The sequence below is a fragment of the Dermacentor variabilis genome, chromosome 7, assembly GCF_050947875.1.
Source record: "Dermacentor variabilis isolate Ectoservices chromosome 7, ASM5094787v1, whole genome shotgun sequence".
In the NCBI taxonomy this organism is placed as follows: Eukaryota; Metazoa; Arthropoda; class Arachnida; order Ixodida; family Ixodidae; genus Dermacentor; species Dermacentor variabilis.
Window position 1 is genome coordinate 22,354,828 of NC_134574.1, and position 23,328 is coordinate 22,378,155.

At 45.0% G+C, this 23,328-nt stretch overlaps 1 protein-coding gene across 1 annotated transcript in view; it reads left to right on the forward strand.

Annotated features, from left to right (window-relative positions):
* The window catches only part of LOC142588567 (1-phosphatidylinositol 4,5-bisphosphate phosphodiesterase beta-4-like), a 208,676-nt gene that overhangs the window by 62,581 nt on the left and 122,767 nt on the right, over nucleotides 1-23,328 (forward strand). The window contains exons 5-7 of the mRNA XM_075700406.1: nucleotides 4,133-4,192; nucleotides 5,271-5,408; nucleotides 10,427-10,506. Coding sequence (XP_075556521.1) covers nucleotides 4,133-4,192; nucleotides 5,271-5,408; nucleotides 10,427-10,506 — 278 coding nt within the window. The remainder of the gene's footprint in view (nucleotides 1-4,132; nucleotides 4,193-5,270; nucleotides 5,409-10,426; nucleotides 10,507-23,328) is intronic.

A 23,328-nucleotide genomic window follows, 5' to 3' on the forward strand; every position in this document is an offset into this window, starting at 1 on the left:
CCCAACGAAATTGCTAATGCTTTCTCGCACTACTTCCGTTTATACTAATAACAACCCACATGCACATTTGCCTAATACTTTAAGCCATACGACACAATCATTCTTCCTGTTTCCAGCTACACCAAATGAAGGGTTTCCCATGATTGCTAGTCTTAAAAATACAAGGCCTGGCATAGATAAAGTTTGTGTAAGGCATTTAAAACTGGTTGCACATTTAGTTTCTGACATGCTCAGTAATATTATTAACCTTACTTTTAACCCGGCTCATTCCTTTCATTTTTAAAATACGCTAAGATTATTCCTGTTTTTAAAAAAGGGTGACAAACAAACAGTTGTCTACTTATTACTGACCAATTGCAATTCTTTCCTGCCTTAGTAAACTCATTTAAAAAATTGATTAATGTCTTAATAACTACATAACAAAGCTTAAGTTGCTAAGAAACAACAAACTTGGTTTCCACCCTTGAAGTTCCACTAATATAGCTGTGCTCTCTAAATAACTACATAAAAAACTGTATCGATTCAGGAAACTTAGCCGGATCTGTTTTTTTAGGCTTCAATAAAGCTTTTGACGCAGTTAAACATCAAGTCCTGTTCAATAAACTTGAGTCTTATGGTATAACTGGTCCTGCGCTATCATTCTTAAAAAATTACTTACTTGACCGACAAATCACAGCACACGTAGCAAGTACTTTCTTTGTAACAAAATGTATTAACTAGGGTGTACCACAGAGCTCAGTTCAAGTTCCTCTGCTTTTCTTTCCATATATTGGCATATGTACTTGTTTTTATCGGGCAACTACGTTTGACTGCCTAACAAATGTTATCGCACAGCGCAGGACGCGCCTGCATGTATCGGAAGTTTCTGGAGTGTTATCGTTGGTTCCATCCACTGTCTGTCACCGAACCTTGTGTAACCTGATTGCATGTATGCGCAACAATAGTGTTTTACTTTGTGGAAGGCGCGTGGTTCCCAGCGATTACTCTGGAACATTTGACGACTGATGAATAAAAGCCGACGCACTTGACCTGCTGATCAGATTTCTGACGATCGCTGACTGTGTTTGCCACTATCATTGTGCTTTAAGTGTAACTTGCTTTTGAGGGCACAAGTTCGCCCAATAAATATTTAGTTTTGCCATTTACAGTTTTGCAACTGTGTTCATCATAGTCACCACCACATGACAATATTAATGACCTTCCAGATTCTCTTACCTCCTCCTACTACAATCATTGTATTTTGTATTCAGATGACACAACAATATCTTCATCAGATAAATCTATACTGCTCTTACATCAAAGTTAAATATTGCATTGAGTAACACTATGAAATGGTGTTGCAACAATTACTTAGTTCTTAATCCTCTAAAATCTAAATTTAGGTTGTTTAAAAGTGTTTGAGGCCCTTAGCTTTTATTCCTGAACTAAAGCTTTCAAGCTTTAGTTCCATTCAGTTCCCACTTGCAACAATGTTACTTTTCTTGGCATACATCTCCACGCTAACCTTACATTTCGCTGTCACTTCCAACATCTCAAGCAGAAGACTGTTTGGTATCTGCACGTTAATAAAGCTCACCCCTCTTTTTTCTCGTGAGGCTCTGCTAGCCTTGTATGTTGCTTTCATTACTAGTCGCATTAATCACGGGGTCGTTTCATGGGGCAACATGTACGCTTGGCATTTATCATCAGTTCAACATATCCAAAATCAGTTAATACGCATTACATTCGAACCCACTTATAACGATACCGGTTTTAACAATATATCGGTTATAACAATGAGAAGCTGCTGCATCGTCAACTTTTGTATGTTTTCTATAGTGAAATAGCCCCCTTACTACAATGCCCCGATGCCGCATTATCGGTTATAACAATGAACTCTGACCGCTAGATGTCTGAGCCGAAAGGCAGTGAAATGCAAGATCCTTGAAAAGAAAAAAAGAAAACGAAAAATTCGAGCCGCTGCACTTTAGGCCGGCTGCTCCAACAGCCGCCGCGTGCTCATTTTTCAGCCAGCTCTGCGCAGCTCTCTCCCATCGCCCTTCCACCCCTCCAAACACGAATGGGCTGCACCTATAGCTCTACACTGCCCCAAGCTCCGAAGCACGGATGGGCCGCACCAACTACGCCGCTCGCAGATCGCTCGTATGTTGCTCTGTTGTTCGCTGGTCAGCGCAGTTCTGCAAACAGCTTAATAGCTCGCGTTCGTCTTTGTTGGTTGCATCGAAATCGTTCCTGGCCATGCACTTTCTCAGCCTCGCTTGACTCGCTGCCTAAACGGAAGATGGCTGATCCGCCCACTGATCATCGGCAATGCACGACGTTGCCAGTGAAAAGAAAGCGCATGGCTTTAAACTTGGAAACTAAGTGCTTTTAACCAATGATGCGATCGTTGCAAAGTTGCTTGCATCAGATAGTGACGGCGGTGACGGCAGCGATGACGCAGTAAGGCAGGCTAGACTGCCTCAACGTTGTCCTCACAGGAGGATCGGTAGATAATTCAATCCCTCCAGGGCTTCGTTTTCACGAGGAACCTTCTGCTGCACAACATAGAGCACGTGGATGTGTTGGAGAAGGATGTCGGCAAGCTTCGCCTAAAGCATGCAAGGCTAATGGACATAGGCTTCTCTTGTGCAAGCCAGTGAGAAGTACATGGCGAGATGCTTGTGGCGATCTCTCCTCAGCGTTTCTTCTGGATTTCTCAAGCTGACAGGCTGCCGCAGCAGCCTTCTCGCAGTGTGTAAAAGTTTCCTTTCAGGGCCACCAAAGTGATGCCTTGGCGGTGCTCGCATATCACTTGCCACCCTTGACACCCCTTTGCAGTTGTTACAGCAATGCCATGCTTTAATGCCGACAGCTGTGGCTTGTTTTACGCTCTCAGAGCGCCCAGGAAGCAGTTAAATGAGTGAACACAATCAGAAGCCAGATGGAGGAAGGTGGTCGGGAGGGCCAGTGGCCTCCCCGTCATTATAGTTTTCTCACATCAGCTCTGCTGTCCCCCTATTTTGATTTTTTCATGCAACCTGGCTATAACAATTATTGGTTATAACAATGGAATTTTCGTGGCACTTGAATATTGTTATAAGTGAGTTCGACTGTATTACTTCTAGCTGCATGCAATCCAATGCCTCTGTGTAACTTTGCTTGTACATTATCTTGCCTGTTAATAATTTGTTGCAGTTTAACATAGTCGTCTTATTCCATAAGTTGCTTCATAATAACCTTACATTTCTATTCATTGCAGTTGGCCTTTTGCAGAAGAAAAATGCAAGCAGATTTGCAGCTAATAACGATTCCTTGTTACCCATGGTTCATACCAATTACATGTGCATTTGCTGCAATTTCTCTTAGGAATGAATTACCATTAACAATAAATTTAAGTAGTTCTCCTGAAATCTTTAAAAGTTACCTTAAGTATAATTTCCTGTGATGAGTGTACTATGATCCTGGCGGGGCATCTAGAACTTCTCTCTCACATGCCACTTTTTGTGTTTCGTCCTTGTTGTTTTCATCCATGCCTTTTCCTGGCTTTCTTTTATGCCATGCTGATCATGTTTACTTGATTTGAAATGAAATGTCTAATAATGTATTGAATCTGTCAATTTATTTTGTAATAATGTTCATTTGCTGTATGTAGATATCACCATCAATGTTGTACTATTAACTGAGGGTCCCACTACAGTTCTTGCACTTTGGTACCCTCAGCTGTGTATTTGTGATGTTGTGTAATTACATTTTTGGAACAAATAAACCTGAATATCTGAATCTGAAGCCACAACTCACGTGAAATGATAAAGCAGACAGCATCGCTGAGATCGTCTTAAAGTGTGGAAAACACTGTAGATCGAATTTGCAGCAACAGAGGACACCACTGCATTTAATTTTGCTAAGTTTTAGTAAGATGCCAACACATTCATGGCAGTTAAAATGATGCTTTCCTCGGCCTGCTTACATACATATAACAACTGGAAAGTGTACCTCCACCTGCTAATAGGGCAGAAAGAGGTTTTGCTAGACTGACACTAGCTGCCTTTAATTTTCCAAAGCAGGCAAAGTGCACTTATGTGGCACTTTAAGTTCGCTTTCCTCTATTGTTCTCAAAAATGGCATGTACACATCTCTTTTTCACTTCTAGGATGGTCAGGTGCTCGAATTGTCACAAGTGAATGACATAAGGGCTGGCGGAATACCAAAGGTATGTTTCTACATTTTCATTCAACACCTTTCTTTCGTACATGCGTATTATTTTTTGATCCACCTCCATGTTAAATGTATTAGCACAGCAGTCCCCGTCATGTCCAGCCTTCTTGCTATGTCTATGTTCAAAAGCGTACTGCATGAAGCAAAGCATGCTGTCATAAATTGTTCCAAGTGCTTTGTTTTCCTATCTCTCTTGATTAACCAAGCAAAGGGGGCCTTTGCGGTGATTTCATATGTGTGCAGTGTTTCACACAAACCAAGGAGGCCAGTGTGCAAGTGCTTGCTTTAGTTTTCACCAAGCCATGCAATTTTTGTGCAAGGAGCTTGGGTTGATTGCCGAAAGAGGTGGGTCTCCCACTCTGTAACACACCGTGAACACATCGTGACACACCATATGCGAAACTCCTTTCTTCCAACCATTTTTACATGGGGTGCACAGGTTACTGCATTAATGATTGTTAAGATAGCATGCATGTTTGCCAGAGTCATTTTCATGCAGTAATGTTTCACACATTACAAATGTTAGGGTTGCTGATCTGACCTAGATGCACAAGCAAAGAACTGAAAGGGCAACTGCAACAAAATTTTTGTCCACATAAAATGGCTAGATTTAGATAGTGTATATATAGATCAGCCTCTGCGCAAAATTTTACATTTGAAGTAGTATGAGTGAATGCATCATGAAAGAATCAGAAAAGTAGATGTTTTTAATACCGAAACGTAAAAAGCACCATCATTACCGCTCACCAGAAGTGATTCATACTCGGAGTTGGCTCATAGTTGGTACGAAACTCTGAATAATACTTGTAGGCAAGCAGCAAGATTACAAACACTTGCGTAAAGAGTAATGTCTGCTAAATGTTTTTGTAGTGTACAATTTTCTTAAGGCTGCGAAAGTCACTGGGCATGGTGTGTTAGAAGGCGCTGCTGACCCTTGGCTGTTTGCTCTTGCCTTGAGCACGTGCTGTGTGGTTGCTTGCATGTCTAACGTGAGGCATTTCTTGGTTCATCCCTCTGTGCATACGGGAGTGTGGGTATACTGGGGCCACAGCTTACCCTATACGTGTGTGCAGGATGTGAGACTACTGGCAGAGCTGAGCAGCAAAAACCGGTACGGCCTAGACGAGGTTTCACTGACCATCTGCTCAGGCACGGACATGGTCAACATCAACTACACACATGTCGTCTGCCCAGATCCTGAAACAGCCAAGGTAGTATGCATGGTGCCCTTGTTTTATAACTATTTAACACTTTACATACACTGCTCATTTATGCAGGTCTTAGACTTTGTACAGTTATGCCACGTCATATCATTGTGATATAAAGCAGTGTCACAGTATTTATTCAGATGACTTGCTACATAATTTATCCCAGGCACACATTAGTCATAACATCAAAGACTTAGGTGCTCACTGTCTGGCATACAATGCATTTTCTCTGCTAAAACATCTTAATCACCATAGTCACTGGATGATTATCTGTGCCTGCAGACAGTGGTGACGACTTCTGCGTGAATCCGCTTGATGCATTGCGCATGTTGAGTCACTTCTAGGCTGAAGACGTTAAGGAGTAGATCTTGCTGTGATGTCTCCACCATGCAGACTTGGCTAAATAATGGCTAATGCAGATACACTTTGCAGTCAGATTGTCAGGACTGCTTCCTTTGTGTCACTGGACTACGAGGGGTTACATGTCTCCCTTACCAAGTCGTTTGAGAATTATTGTTCTCCATAGGCAGTATTGTACAGTAGAATGTTGGTGTTGCGATTATGGCTCATACAAATTTCGGGGTGATACAAATTTTTTGTTGGCCTCACCCAAGTTCCATTAGAGTACAACATGCTAGAATTCTAATTTAGTGAACTGCTTTTCATTCCTTGCCGTTTGATACTAAAAGACGAGGCCACCGAAAACACTCCACGGTGAGGTGGCACGGCACGGACAGCACGCTGCTGTTGTCAGTCCAGCTAAACGGCCGCACAGCGTTGTGTGGGTTGCCAACCTCGCCTGCTAGCTGCGCCTTCGCTTTGCGAGCACAGATAGCGCAGGCAGCGCAAACATAGATCGCAGGACAGGCTGGGATGGGCTGCACCAGCCATGCCATTTTTTTTTCTTCTCTTTGTGTTCGCATTTGTACACCGTGCCTTGTGATAGCTATGCTGTTTCAGCAAGTGCCTTCAAGCAAAGAAATTTGTCTTGCAAGTGGAAAGACCTCCCCTCTGAAGAGAAGTTGGACATTTTACACAACGTGGATGAGGATCCAAAAAGAAAAGGCATGGAATTTGCAAAAAGGCTAAACCACCATCGACATTGTGCATAATCGTTGGACAACATGATCAAATAATGAAGAATGTGCTCCGCTTCAGCGTAGACACGAAGGAGGCAAGTACCGCCCCCCGCATTAAGAAAAGCCAATGAGATAGCACTTTCTTTGGGCATTGATGGGTTTCAGGCTTCTGGTGGCTGACTCCATCGCTTCAAAGCAAGGCATGGTCTTGCCTGCAAAATCGTCGCCAACGAAGCAAAAAGAGAAGAAAAAAAAGACGACCAGTCAGTCGTGAGCGGTTGGACTACCAAGTTTATTTGATTAATGCTATCGAAGCAGTGCATAATCGTGCTGCTTGCTTCATTCATTCTTATTCATGCGATATCAGCTTGTCATCCCTTAAAAATGAATCTGGTCTGCCCACTCTTTCGTCTCGCCGCAGGATCGCCACACTATCACTTTACCACAAGTTTTATCACAGTTCTTTCAGCCATCCACCTTACGTTGCTCCCGCCGCGCGCACCTCCCCCCCCCCCCCCCCCGCACGGGCCATCCACTTTAAGTCGCCCGACCCCGTTCTGGCACCACAACTTTTTCTGCATCATTTTTTGGCCGCGCAGCTTCAGAATGCAATGGCCTTCCCCACGACATTGTTTCAATCACCTGTCCATATTCAAAGTGCATCCATACCCATATACCTGTCTTGTTAAAAACATGTGGCATTAGTAACATCTGTGTACCACCCACCCCTTATGTAACACCCCCTTGTGGGGTCTTTAAGGAAATAAAGTGAAATGAAGTGAAGTGAATTGAGACTATGTTGCTGTTGCTCATCTTGATATGAGCCCCAAGACGTGTTTAACGCAGATGAGGCAGACCTGTTTTTTAACCTTCAGCCTGAGAAGAGCCTCTGCTTTAAAAGCCAAGTATGTCGAGATGGGCATAAAAGCAAGGAGAGGATCACCATTCTATTCTGATGCAATTCTGACGGATCAGAGAATTTTCAGCTCACTATAGTGGGCAAGCGTTAAGCGGGAGAATCGCCTGCCCTGCATTTACTGGGCAAGCAAGAATGCTTGGATGACGGTAGCCCTGTTTGAAGAGTTCTTTTCGCTCCTCGACCGAAGGATGTCGAGTAAGAACAGAAAGATTTTCCCGAATGTTGATCAGTGTGCCGCCCGCCTTAAGAAGACAACGCTTCAAAATGCAAAGGTAGCTTTTTTTACCCCGAATACAACATCTTCTTAAAAAACTTCTTGTGTGGTGCCTACTCGCTAAAATTAGTCGTAGCAGCAAAAACTTGAGAATAAGCCTTCTGGATGCGCTGCACCTCATTGCCATGGCTTGGGACTGGCTCACATCGGTTACCGTAGCCAACTGTTTTGGGAAATGCGGCTCCTTTAGAAATCCCGATGTAATGAATGCCCCAAGGGCCAAAGGAACCAGCAATCAAGGAGTGGAGTGGTCTTCACGCCGTGTGCTCCGTGCAAGATTTTCTCGCAGCAGATGTGAAGACGATTTCTCACGACTTGCGGTGTGCACACGGTCAAGGATGAAGGTGACGTCCAGCGAGAACAAAGGTGACATTGACAGGAACAATGATGAGGAGCCACCACAAGCAGCTGAAATGCTGTATGTTTTGAGGCATGCCAGGGGCACAAAAGAAGGCAGCGATGGTACTTGCGAGTGTTATTATGCATTTGGGAAAACTCTGCTGGCTTACTTGATGAAAAAGCAAAAAGACATGAGTGATTTATTTACCTGCAAGTAAACTGTTTGTTTTTTGCTCCACTCAGTGAAAAGCTTGTCAGTTTCTCTAACTTTAACTCCCGTTTTTATTTTTTTTAACTGATACGAATTTCGGGTGGTACGAATATTTTTCACGACTCCTGAAGATTCACACCATTGAGATTCTACTCTATTAGCAGTTCTGTTTTAAACCGGATAGCAAGAAATGCAGTAGAAATTCTTGAGTGTTACTTTGAACAGCGAGGTTGAGCAGAGTTCTTGAGCAGTTGTTGGGCAGACTTACCAGACACTCGTGTGTGTAAGAAGCTGCAAAGCTCAAGCAGAATGCAATTAGGTCCATTTTCTCATTGGAGTAAAACCACAACACTTGGGGCTTTTCAACTGAGATAATATTTCATGATTTTCACATCCTTTACTCTATACAAAACTAGATAACATGGATACCTTTTTCTATATGCTTTTAATTTATGTTTAAATGAATTCTACTTACAAAAGTAGGATAGACAGTTGGCATTGCTGGCACCTTAATGAGGTGGGCGAAAAGTTTGGCTTATATATGAAAAGAAGATTGCAGCAGAATCAAAGAACTAAGCAAAACTGCAATAAATTAAATATGCATTTCAAGCTTTGCAAACACCTGTAGGGACTTTCAGGTGACATGAACAAATTTCTCTTTTTATCAGTTTCTAGAGGAACAATATGAAATGAGTTGTTGCTCCATCAAATAGCAGGCAAATTTCTCTAGCTATCTGAAAGAGTTTTGGTGTCAAGATGCAAGGGCACAGGCATTTTGCTCTTTTGTAGTTCAAGGCAGTGTGCAAGCATAATTTTGCAATTAAAAACTTGTAATAAAATGAGACACTAAACATTATACCAGCAAAGAGAGGGTTAGCATGTGTCCTGTCATCCTCACTTTTCTGGTCCTTTTCACTAACGTTTGGTCTATGGCAGAACCAACTTGCCCCACTTCTCACTCTTGCAAAATAAAAATTCATATCTTTCCATCAAGTTGTAAGGGATTTGTTGCATGTAGTAAACCTCCCATGCAGGGTTGAAAAATTTTGGAGGGCTTTTCACGTGCCAATATTTCCAAATATGTATGTGTGCAGTGCACAGCAGCTGCTGTGGCACGGGTGTTCGTTGATGCCATTCGTGCTGAGGCACCAGACTTTGTGGGCATGCTGTGCTCTCTCATGTTCCCTGACATTGTCTTTTCCACATGACTATCATGCCTCCTGACATCTGGCTTCCCTGCATCACACATGCTATGGTGAGAGTCGATGTTGTAGTTATGCAGCTTTGATGAGAAATGGCTTCAATATTCCAATGCTAGTGCCACTTGAAAGCGTGAATAGCTCGAGCGGTACAGGAAGTTGCTTTCACTTTTTGAGCTGCAGAATGTTGGCACTTGGAGACTGACCATGTTTTGTTATTGCACCCCACGGGACTGCTCTGAAAAATGCTGCTCATATGGCTTCAGAGCACAGCACTAAAATTGCAGAACACAATCACTCTGACATGGTTCCATTCACGGTACTGAACCTGTAAACAAAGCCTCAGGGTTCGGTATGGATAAACATTTGCTTGGTATCTCTGCATGGCGAGTCTAACTTCCTCGATCCCTCAGGATGTTTCGCCGAAGAACTGTTCGTTCTGCTGTCAGTGTAAGTTGAAATCCTGAAAAGTTGTAAACGACTTGCTTTTCTTTCCAATTTCAGCTGCATCTGTAGCAGGGTCCGAAATGACAATACATACATGTACGATTTTCCCTACTGAGAAACTGGCTACTGAGCAATTGCACAGCGCACTTATACATAATTATGCAGAACAGAGGTTCCGATCACCTATTCTCAGTTTGCATTTCAATTTATGCCAACTCTTCATTTATCGAATAGCTGGCATTTTATAGAAGGAGCAATGAATGCCCCTTTTGTATGTTGGTGCTGCTGTGTTTGTTACTGAGAGACCCCACACATAGTATACAAAGTCTCCAAAGTAGTAGTAGTACTTTTGTTGTAAAAAAGAGGAACAAAGGAGGTAAGAAATAATCCGGTGGCCATGAAGAAGATCCAAGTGAACAGAAAAGATAGGAGAGAGGAAAGTCGTAATAGGTGTAGAGAAAATAAAAGAAAGCTAAATGGAAAAAAACGCACTGGTCAACTTGTTGTACTCTTTTTAGACTCCTGAATTTTTCTCACAATGCCTTCTCTACAGGTGTGGCAAGCTGGCCTGCGCAGCATCACCAACAACATCAAAGCCAACAATGTGTGCCCCGCCACCTGCCTTGAAAAACAGTTGAGTCAGATTTTTTTCATACCATGGGCTCCATACCACTGACTTAACGCACCCACAGGACTAGTAGCACAGTTGGCATCGAAAATTTATGTGAATAGGAGTTTGACAAAGAGAATATTTTCCGAGTGTGCCCACTGCCTGTATTTAACATTTGCTACCTGTACATGTGTACGCAAATAACATAGTGTTGTACTGTTGTACAGGTTGCAAGATATACCTGGCCTGACATTGGATTTTTTGTTGAACTTGAAAAATTACAAAGTTTTGAAATTCACTATACATTCTAGTTCAGCAGGTAATTGATTGTTCTGTGCCAAGGAAGCTGGCAGAATGCAAAGCAGCTCAGTATTTTCTGTAATGTCACAGTATGTTTACACAAATGTTGTAAATTACTTCATAATAGTACTAGCTCAATAATGCCAAGTAAATCAGATTTACCGGGATATCATAATTTAACAGATAATAATATGCTGCTAGTACAAAATGAAATATGAACTTTTTTAAATATCCAATAACATTCTGTCATTGTAACAAATGGGGGATTATTGTTTCTGGAACCATAAAGTTATTAAGAAGCTCAAATGACTTTATGCATGAAAGTGACTTTATCCAATGTGAAGTGCATACGCGGAGTCTACATACATCTGTTGCTTTGATAAATGCACTTCTATATGTCCATCATTTGTTTTGCATGGTGCCATGCACGAGTGTGGCTGACATAAGACTGATTCATGAACAAAAGACTCGACGTCTCCCATGTGATGTCCAATGCCATTGTATCATTTGATATGTTGTGGCACACCATGGAATGGATTGACATACCACTATTGATTACACTACAAATTTCATACACACATACATTACTCATGTACTGTATACAGTCGAACCCACTTATAACAATATTGAAGTGCCACGAAAATTTTATTGTTATAACAGATAAGCGTTGTAACCAGGTTGCATGAAAAAAAAATAGGGAAATGGCAGAGCTGTTGTGAGGAAACTATAATGGTGGAGAGGCCAGTACCCCTCCCCACCACCTTCACCATCTGGCTGCTGATTGCGTTACCCGTTTAACTGTTTAACTCTGCTTCCTGCGTGCTTCAATTGCGTGTAACAAGCTGCGGCTGTCGGCGTTCAAGAATGGCACTGCTATAACAACTGCAAAGAGGAGTCACGGGCATCAAGTGACATGCGAGCTCCACCAAGGCATCGCAGCCCCAAAAGGAGCCTTTTAAAAAATGTGAGAAGGTTGCCGCGGCAGCCTGTCAGCTTCAGAAATCCAGAAGAAACGGTGTGGCAAGATCATCATAAGCATCTCACCACATATTTTTCACTGGCTTGCGCAAGAAAACTCTGTCCGTCAGCCTTGCTTGCTTTACACAAAGTGTGCTGACATCCTTCTCCAAGGCATCCAGGTGCTCCATGTATTGCAGCGGAAGGTCCCTCGTGAAAATGAAGCCCCAGAGTGACAGAATCATCTGCAGGGTCTCCTGTGAGAACAATGTTGAGGCAGCCTGCCCTACCGCGTCACCACTGTCATCGCTCTTCGATGCAAGCACGTTCACGATGATCGCCTCATCAGTTAGAAGTTTTGATGTTTCTAATGCATTGTCCACATCTAAAAACGCTTCGAGTCCTGAAACATCCTCATCAACTGCGGACCAAAAGTTCAAGCATCACTTCATCAGTAGGATATTCACAGGCTTCGTATAAGTCACTGCTGCTTGGGACAAGGCATGCTTTCCTAAAGCAGTTCCACACTGTAGAAGCACTTACTTCGGACCATGCACGGAAGATAAACTGCACAGCCATCAATAGATTGATCTTCAATTCTGATTGCTCCCTGCTTGTCCATGTGGCCATGTCCATCAACATGACTAACTTGTTCAAGATGCGGCGACGATGCATGGCCTTAAAATTGGTGATCATGCAGGCGTCCATGGGCTGCAAGCTTGCCGTCATGTTCGGGGGCAGGAAAAAACTTCCACGCTTTATAGCTTAGGCATGGAGTCGGTAGGCACTACAATTACAGTAATCCCTCATTATAACGAAGTCAGTGGGAGGGTAAGAAAATTCGTTATAAGTGGTAATTCGATATAAGTGACCACTCGAGAAAAGCTAAAGCAGTCGAGCTATAATTGCTCCACAACTGCGAGGAAGTCAAAATTTATTGTATTCAGTGAAGCAAAACTTTATTCAGGTGAAAAAAAAAAGGCAGTGAGCTTTAGCTGTTTCAAGTTCAGGGTGTGAGCAACCCCTGCTCTAACTTTACGAAGCATTGCATGAGGACGTGGTCGCCGCCCATGCATTCAACCTTATTTCGCAGCAGGCATAGGTACTGCCGCATCTGCACCATAGTTGGCACTTCACGTGGCTCTTTGTCCGCTGGCTCTTCGTACTCGTTGGGGCCACCAACAGCGTCATTTACGATCTCAGCATCCGTCACTGGGGCGACCATGGGAGCAGCAGCGTCAGCCAACACGAATGTCTCGAAGTCGCCTTCTACCTCTTGGCCAGCAATTTTATGAACAGTCTCGTACAGATAGCTACAAGTCTGGTCATCTTCAGTCTGGTCATCGTCAGGGTCGCTTACGATGGCGCGAGAGAAGCCGGTGTGGCCAGAGCAGTTGGCGACCTTCGAAGGTGCGAGTTCTTTCCTTGAAAAGTTCAGTAAATGGATCGCACCAAGCAAATCAATGTTGTACCTCTTCACTGGCGTCGTACGCTAAGAGCATGCGCTGCAAAAGAGCCTTGCGGTACAGCTTCCGGGTTGTCTCAATGATGCCTTGATCCATCGGTTGCTGTACCGTGGGGGTGTTTGCAGGATAAAATTTCACAGCAATCGCCTTGAGGTTGTCGATCTTCCCATGGCTCAGACAATCGTCAATTATGAAAAACACTTGCCGATTCTTTGCGTCAAACGGTCTGTCCAGAAGGTGCACATAGCCATCAAATATAGCAGCAGTCATCCATGCTTGCTTGTTACTTATGTAGATGCATTCCTTGGGAATAGCTGCATTTTGGAAGCACTGCTGCTTCTTCTCCTTCCCCAGTATCGACAACGGAAGCTTGTCCTCGCTTGTTGCATTGGCACCAAACAGCACCGTGACACGCTTCTTGCTGTGTTTTTCTCTGGGTGAGGATCCGCCAGCGGTAGTGAATGTGTGATTCTGTAGCATCTTGTAGAAAAATGCAGCCTCATCTAGGTTATAGGTGTTTTTGTCTTCATACTTTTCCAGTCCAGCTTGGAGCCGATGTTGGCGCCACACGTCTAGAGCGTCACGGTTCATGGCTGCGCTTTTGCCGATTGACTTCAAGGTCACGCCATGTATTTTCTTGAACCACTCAAGCCAGCCATTCCTGCACTTGAAATCTTTATGGCCCATTTGGAGGGCAAGAGCTTTGGCTTTTGCAAGAAGTGCCGGTCCATGTACGGGGAGATTTGCACTCCTGGCATTTTTCAGCCACTGTAGAAGTGCACATTCAACTTTGGGTTATTTCGAATCGCGATTCCTCTTTCTCTTCACCGAGAAGCTCTTTTCAAAGCCATCCAGCACAGCTTCCTTGTTTTTTTAATACAGTTGATAAAGTAGGCGGCGGTATACCGAATTCCTTCGCAATGTCAGTTTTCTGCCAGCCACCTTTTTCCACTTTGTGGGATGTCGTGTCTGCTGAAGGACGAATCACAACATAAAAACGTAACGCTTCTTTATTCGACTAACGATGGCAGCGGACGGGCATACCAACGCTACGTTCATCCCAGTAGTGGAAGGTAGAAGGCGGTCTTTCTCAGCCAGGCAGCCTGTTCTTATAGCCACCGTCAGTGACGCATACCTCGGGTGACGTGGCGGTGGTGCTATGTTTTATCGACCATGCTGTCCAGCGTGCAGCTGTGTTATGCTGGGCCAGATGATAAGAAGACGGAACGTGCGCAGAAATGTGCGCGAGTGTGTCGCCACAACTTCTCTTATCAGCAGAACTTTCTGTTCCAAAGTCAGACACTTTCACCCAGAGACTGACGGAGCCATTCATCACTGTAGACCACAAAAGCACACGCGAGGCATGCCTAACGAAGCACTCCGAATGACACACAATCACATGGCCGTCAGCGCCAAAGTTACTGAATGCGGTGGGCGATGCAGAAAGCAGAATCTTCTAAATTTCGTCAGGGCAGGCACGCACCCGGAAGGGGGGGGGGGGGGGGCAGGCCTCCTTGCCCAAGCCACCACTCCTCACACATTTTTAAAGTGCCGCCAAATCAATGTTGAGACTTGAGAGCTATTCAGTGGTCAACATTTTCCTGCCGTTTTCAGTCCTTTTGGATGGTGGTAGTTATCGGCATCTCTTGGGGTCTAAGGCCAGTTTTCTCATAGATTCGGTGCCTGCGCGATTAACTCAAGATATGTTCAGTTGTCACCATATATTCAATGGTCACGCGCATTGCTGTTGCTTCGTTAGTTCAACCTTCTTTGTTTAGGCTGATCCAGGAACCAGGAAAGGGATTCGGTTCTTAGTCAGCTGGTCGGCATGCTCGTGGAACGAGTTTCAGCCGGAGAAAATGCCAATTGCGTTGGAACTTTTCCTTTTGCTTCATTATTTCCTTGAGTGATGACTCGCCGCGATGCTGGCAGATCCCTGGAACCACATACCTGCGATATGAGTTAGGTAAGGTGGAAAATAAAATAATGCGAAAAAACATCCATCATCAAACCCTGCAATAACCCTTAAACTCATAAGCAATATAACTGTCACCTGTTACCTCGTCTGGTTTTTTCTTAATTGTACAGCACTTTTCGTGCAAAATTGGTAACAGGAAACAAGAGTCACAAGGAGTTGAGAAATTAAGCGATCTACTAAGGGAGAGAGCCAAGGCAACAGCCAAACAGGAAGGAAAAGCAAAAATTAACAAATTTAACCAATGTTTATGAAAATATTGTTACGGTGAAGGGAAGGAAGAAGTTGGATTGGACTAGACGAAGAAGAAGTCTGGCAGTTGCCTGAACGTCATTAACATCAGTTGTAAATATACATTATTTTACACTCGTGGGCCTGCTTTCTTCCTGCAACATTTTGGTGGAGGTGCGGGGTACAATCACGGAACTTCGCAGCGGACGTCATCTACCTGCCGCCACAATGGCAAATCAACCGACACAAGCGACAACGCCTCAGCAACCCGTGCCAGCGGTCATCCTCACTCATTCGCGGGACCCAGGGACATTTTGGGGCACGGACAACGCCGACGTCGAGGACTGGCTAACGATGTACGAGCGAGTGTGCGACAACAGGTGGGATCCAACAATGATGCTAGCAAACGTGATATTTTATCTAAGAGGAACTGCGAAGCGATGGTACAACACACACGAAGCTGACCTAACGAGCTGGGATGTCTGCAAAGAAAAAATGCGAGACCTGTTTGGCAGACCTGTCGGTCGTCAGCTGGCAGCAAAAAAAGAACTTGCGTGCCGCGCTCAGACGTCCACAGAATCCTATGTCATGTACATACAGGATGTGCTGGCCCTCTGTCACAAGGCTGATGACAAAATGACCGAGGCAGACAAGATTGGTCACATACTGAAAGGTATTGCAGACGATGGCTTCAGTCTCCTGATGTGTAAGGATTGTGCCACTGTGGATGCAATTGTAAAGGAGTGCCGGCGCTTCGAACAAGCGAAGGGCCGCCGCGTCGCACAAACTTTCGACCGATTGCTCAATACCACCGTGACATCTTCTTGCGAAGACCCGCCGCGGTTCGTTCAGCCCGCAGGACCGGAAGATATCACGCGCATCGTTCGCCGTGAGCTTGAGGCCATGGCTCCGGCTCTAGTTCGTCTCGACTGTCGGGAAAGTGTGCCCACTATCTCCCTCATACAAGTGGTCGTTCGGGAGGAAATAATAAGTTTGGGCATTCCATCTCTCTGCTCGGTCCGCCAAACAAACACCTACCAGATTTCTCCGGCCGCTCGCTCCCAGACGCAAAGCTTTCCGCCACCTCATCGCAACCCAGCTGACTGGCGCACAGCGGATGATAAACCCATCTGCTTTAATTGTTCCGATATTGGACACATCGCCCGTCATTGCCACAACCACTGGTCGTCGCCTCCTCGGTGGTCGTCTCCGAGTCACTACCGCCAAGTACAAGACAATCGCACTTTCTCGCCCTATACGCTGACTAGGAACATCAACGCCGACAGTGCTGCACCAAGATCTAGCCGCTCCCCGTCTCTGCAATGTCGTAGGTCCCATTCGCCTCTCGTTCACCGCTCTTCGTCCCCTTCTGCAACCGTTTGCTTCGCTTCGGGAAGCTAGGCGGTACAGCTCCTGGAGGTGAAGCTGCAACTACGACCCGGCCCACAAATCCTCTGTTGACCCTGCCTACATGTAGAAACCTACCGGACATCGAAGTTGATGGCGTTCCTGTTAGATCTCTCGTTGATACAGGAGCGCAGCTTTCAGTTATGAGCGCTGCTCTCTGCCGAAGGCTCTAGAAGGTTCTGACACCTGCCGTACTGGGCACTGTGCGAGTTGCCGATGGGAGTACTTCACCTATCCTTGGAATGTGCACAGCACGTGTGACCATTGGGGTCCATTATACCGTTGTTCTATTTATCGTCCTTGAACACTGTCCGCACGACCTAATTCTCGGCCTCGACTTCCTTTCGAAACACTCTGCCCAAATGGACTGCTCCACAGGTGTTGTACAGTTGGATCTGCCGCTTCCTGCCAACACAACAACTTGTGCTTCACACCGCTTATGTTCTGCTGAGTTCGCAAGGCTGTCTCCACAAGCGGTTACTAATGTCCTCCTGACGCCCTGTCCTCCCGTACCAGAGGGCGAGTACGCCGTGTCGCCGCTTACTGACGTGGTTTTGTCGCGCAATATTGCCCTGCCGAGCACCTTAGTCCGGATCCGCGAAAACTGCACTCGCATGCCCATCCTCAATTTTGGATTTTCGTCTCATGTGCTGCCACACGGTATCGCCATAGCGCATATCACTCCTTTGGAAGAATTTGAGATTTCTTCTTTGACCTCTGAATCCTTCGTCAGTACCAGCGGACCTTTGTCACCCACTCCTCCGTACTCGACGCCTGCGGACGATGTTTCTAAGATGATCGCCCCTGACCTTCCTTCCGAGCAAACAGCAGCTCTTCGTCACCTCCTGTCATCTTATCGGGACATCTTTGATTTAGACGACTGTCCGCTTGGCCAGACATCTGTTGTCATGCATTGCATCAACACTGGTGACGCCAGCCCCATTCATAGGTGGCCGTATCATGTCTCCACAACAGAAAGGGCGATCATACAAAAAGAGGTAGACAGGATGATGGACAAGGACATCATTGAACCTTCAAGTAGCCCGTGGGCATCACCAGTTGTCTTAGTAAAGAAGAAAGACAACTCGTGGCGCTTCTGCGTTGACTACCGTCACCTCAACAGGATAACAAAGAAGGATGTTTATCCCCTGCCTCGCATTGATGACGCTCTTGACTGCCTTCACGGATCCCAATACTTTTCATCAATTGACCTCTGCTCCGGCTATTGGCAGATTAGCGTCAATGAGATGGACCGCGAGAAAACCACCTTCGTCACACCGGACGGTCTGTACCAATTTAAAGTCATGCCCTTTGGTTTATGCAATGCTCCAGCTACATTCGAGCGCATGATGGACTCTCTCTTGCGCGGCTTGAAGTGGTCTACATGCCTCTGTTACCTCTACGATGTGATTGTGTTTTCGCCGAACTTTGAGAGCCATCTGTGGCGCCTCACAACCATACTCTCCGTGTTTCGTAGGGTTGGCCTTCAGCTAAACTCCTCCAAGTGCCATTTCGGTCACCGTGAAATTAACATGCTCGGCCATCTCGTAAACGCTGCCGGAATCCAACCTGATCCACAGAAAGTTCACGCCGTGCGAAATTTTCCTGTACCTTGTTCAACAAACAGTGTCCGTAGTTTTCTGGGCTTAAGCTCTTATTTCTGGCGATTTGCGAAAAATTTTGCCGACATAGCTCACCCTCTCACTGACCTTCTTAAGAAATACATCTCTTTCTCTTGGGGACCACTGCAGGAGAAAGCGTTCTCTACCCTGATTGAGCGGCTTACAACTTCCCCAGTTCTGTCACACTTTGACCCTTCTGCGCCAACTGAAGTACGAACTGACGCGAGTGGTCATGGCATCGGTACTGTCCTCACTCAGCGTCAACAGGTCCAAGACCGTGTCATCGCTTAGGCTAGCCGGCTTCTTTCCACGCCCGAGCGAAATTACTCCATTACTGAGAGAGAATGTCTCACGCTCGTATCGGCGGTCGCGAAATTTTGGCCGTACCTTTCCGGTCGGAGCTTCTGCGTCGTAACCGATCATCACGCCCTCTGCTGGCTCTCCTCTTTGAAGGACCCAACTGGACGACTTGCACGTTGGGCCTTGCGTCTACAAGAATATACATTTTCTGTTATGTATAAATCAGGGCGCCTGCATAAAGACTCTGACTGCCTGTCCCGCAATCCCGTGGATCAACCGGACGATACCGATGCAGACTCGGACATCAGTGTTCTATCCCTCTCCGCCTTCCTCCATATTGGCGACGAGCAGCGCAAAGATCCTGTTCTTCGAACACTTATGGAACGCCTAAGCTCCTCGCCCAATGACCCGTCCCTCCGGATGTTCACCTTGCACGATAGAACTTTATACCGTCGTAGCGTTCGTCCTGACAGCCCGGAGCTCCTCCTAGTCGTTCCCAAGCACCTTCGACTAGCCGTGCTCCAGCAACTTCACGACGCTCCTACTGCTGGACATCTGGGCATCACTCGTACATACGACCGCCTGCGGCGACGCTCCTTCTGGTTCGGCATTTTTCGCTCTGTGCGCCGTTATGTCGCTTCTTGCGACCTGTGTCAGCGCCGGAAGACGCCTGCTATGCTGCAACCAATTGATATCCCTACAGAGCCCTTCTACCGGGTGGGCCTAGACCTCCTTGGCCCCTTTCCCATTTCCATCAAAGGAAATAAATGGATTGCTGTAGCAACCGATTATGCCACGAGATATGCCATCGCACGAGCGCTACCAACCAGCTGTGCTACAGATGTCGCCGACTTCTTACTATACAACGTCAACCTGCACCACGGCGCCCCTCACCAGTTGCTGACGGATCGCGGCCGCTACTTTCTATCGAAAGTCGTCGACGATCTGTTCCGCTCCTGTTCTACAGAACACCAGATTGCTACCGCGTACCACCCTCAAACGAACGGCCTCACCGAACGACTCAACCGCACGCTAACTGAAATGCTGGCCATGTACGTTTCCGACGATCACCACGACTGGGACGTCGCTTTACCATACATCACTTTCGCATACAACTCGTCCCGTCACGACATGCCGGATTTCCACCATTTTACCTGTTGTATGGCCGCGACCCCACCTTGCCCTTTGACACGTTGCTATCTTCTGCAGTACAATCACCCAGCACTGGTTACGCTCGCGATGCTATTGACTTTGCCGCCCAGGCCCGAGAAGTCGCCCATCATCGCCTCACAGTCTCGCAAGCTTCTCAAAAGCGACGCTACGACCTTCGGCACCGAGACTCCCATTTTTCACCTGGTTCCCTTGTCCTTCTCTAGACGCCTTCACGTCGCGTCGGCTTGTCGCAAAAACTACTTTGCCGTTATTCTGGTCCGTACCAGATCTTACGCCAACTGTCCGACGTGACATACGAGATTGCCCCAGTCGGTCAGCCTTCAGTGCCTTCCAACATCATCAGCGATGTTGTTCACGTCGCCAGGCTGAAGCCCTATGTCCCCCCATTAAGTGATGCTCTATAACTTGCACCGGGACGGAGCTACCCCGCCGGGAGGGTGATGTTACGGTGCAGGGAAGGAAGAAGTTGGATTGGACTAGACGAAGACGAAGTCTGGCAGTTGCCTGAACGCCATTAACATCAGTTGTAAATATACATTATCTTACACTTGTGGGCCTGCTTTCTTCCTGCAACTATATTTATGGATCAACATCTTATTTAAAGAGGAAGTCGAGAAAACGCCGCCGGAAGTGGAGAACAATTCCGTGTGTATTGAATGGCGCTTCTACAGTTATCAGTCAAACCGTCTGACGTAGCCACTTCTCTGCTGTGCTTATATGGGTGTTTCTCTATGCTTTTGCGGTGGGTGCAGTACATCTAGAACCGCAGTGTCCTGTGCTCTATGTGGTTGTACGGGACTGGTGGCCATGCATCATTATGGAACTTTCCAAATAACATTATGAGTCGGTTTTGCCACTTGGTAGAGCAGTAAACGAAGGATCTGAAAGAAGTGTGATTGTTATGCAAATATGTATTTCTCTATAACTCCTCCAGAGCTAATTCAAAAAACACTACTATAGTCGGATACAACTTAAGTCTGCATGAAGCCCTGCCCACCGCAAGGCTGCAAATAATTTATACTTCAAGCTTTTCCTGTTACCCAAATAAGGCGGTAACCACAAAAATAAAATTATTAACACGTAATTTTATACGTTATACCACGCCTATAATAGTGAAATGGTGAAAGCCTAATTCTTTATTGAATTGAAATAAAATGCTTGTTTCGCTCAACTATTTATTGTCAAGTTTCACTTCAGTTGGCAGTGAAGTTTCACGAGTAAAACGGGCTCAGCAGTGAAATGAATTGTACCGCAGACTTCTGAAGAGTGAAATGCGCAGACTCCATATACCTTGTCCATTTCTGTTGCACACCTAATCGCTTCCGCCGATAAAAAAAAATCTTTAAAAACAGTGGACGCTCTGGAACTATTAAGTAGAACGCCACTTTGAAAAGACCCCATGACGATGATTTTGTTTGCTTCTCTGATTGGCTGGCAGAGTAACACAACCTCATGCAGTTGGTGTGCCTTGGTTGATAACTGCTGGTTTTTTTTTTTTTAAATTGTATTCTACTATAGAAATTTCTATTTTAAACATTTGCTTGTTTACTTATTCTTGGGTCATTCCACGCCAAATCAACCAACGTTTTTCGACCATCACAGATATAGCTGCGAAAATTTCCACGTTTGTTGGAGTTCAAAACTCATCCTCCACATTTATTTTTCCTTGCCAAAAATTTCGTAGAATTTTGACGACAATTTGTTTTTCCTGCCAAGCTGAGCTAGACGGCATCAATCAACATTTTTTCTCAAAGACATACTGTATGATCCATTCCTTCAAATTGCGTTTATGGCAACCCAAAGATGCGATGTGACTGGAAAAATTGTCAATTTTATAAATATTTGAATACTTCGATTGGTTCTGGCCCTAGCAAAAGTGTGTAAAATTGCAAAGTTTGAGTTTTTTTCTCGGAACGTAGAAAAACCTGGAAGTCACATATAACATATGTACTGGTAGCCCAGGCCTAAAAATATATGCATTATATCATTAGATAGCCCTATGTGTCTACTATGCATGGGAGAAGTTATAAAAAGGTATTATTTTTTAAACGCAAGAAATGATTTTTTGAATTTCCGTGTCAGCACCGGCTTTTTTCCGACACGAGTCAAGCTAGGTAGAGCACTGATTCGGGTGCTCCGCGGCCCAGGCTTGCTTGTCTGGGATCCAGACGACAAAGCAAGCATCGTCTGCAACGCAGACGAAAGGGAGACGGTGTGATCATCTGCATTTCATTGCGAACAGACGCACGCTTCAGTGCAATGCAGCTTGTGCTTGGTGTGTGCCAGGTAAACCATCCTCCAATTGCACATGGAACTTAAAAGCTTGCTAAATACACGTAAAAGGAGAATTCGTCTTTTTCGGCAACCACTGTGCCAAATTTGACGAGGTTTGTTGCAGTTAAAAGAAAAACTTGAAATCTAGTGACTGTTGGCTTCGAATTTTCGAGTTAGGTCGTCAATTTTTTATTAAAAATTGTCAAAAATCGTAAATTTTCAAAAAACGAAACTATCAAGTTTACAACTCTGTAACTCACCAACGAAAAACGATAATGCAATTCTGTTAATTGGAACTAATAGTACATCTAAAGCGGACAAAACTGATATGTTAGTATAAAAAAAATTTAGTAATATGGAAATACAGCTTTTGCAGAACCCTTGTAACCAACGAAACAAATTCACGTAAGATGTAAATTGACATATCAAATTTGTCCGCTTTGAATGATCTAATGGATGCCGTTCACAGAACCGCGATACCTGTTTTTGATGCAGAGCTATGAATTTGTAAACTACGGGCTTCTATTTTTTTCGGAAGATTGAATATTTTAAAATCTTTTTAACAAAATTCAAGCCCTAAATCGAAAATCCCCTTCCAACAGTCATAGAATTTAATTTTTTCTCTCAAATGCAACAAATTTCATTAAAATCGGTCCAGGGCTTATCTCAGAAAAATATTTTTGCGTTTTACATGTATTTGAATGGGCCGCGTCGAAGTTGAGCCCGACCTAAAGCTTCCTTTTAATTTCCCCAGAGGGTCCTGCACATTTGAAAGGTATGTTTCATACATTCATAAATTGAAATATTTACACATAAGTATAAACTGTACACAGAAAGAGCGCTCGCATCGTTCACGCAAAGCATTATAAATCAAATCTGGCCCTGAAATCGCTGAATTAATTTTCTGTTTTCAGACGAACACCTTTTTCCCTGCTCACTGGGACCCAGAGACTGTCCTAAGACGACACAAGTGAAAAACACCTTCCCGATTAGAACTAACAGCCTAGATGAACGTGAACTTAGTCTTCTGGTATTGCGTGCGAAAAGCAACTAGGACAGTTTAGAAACTGTATGCGCACACCATTATTGCGTCTATATTAAGAAGTTCACGACACTATGTGCGTGAAAGATGTGCTCGGA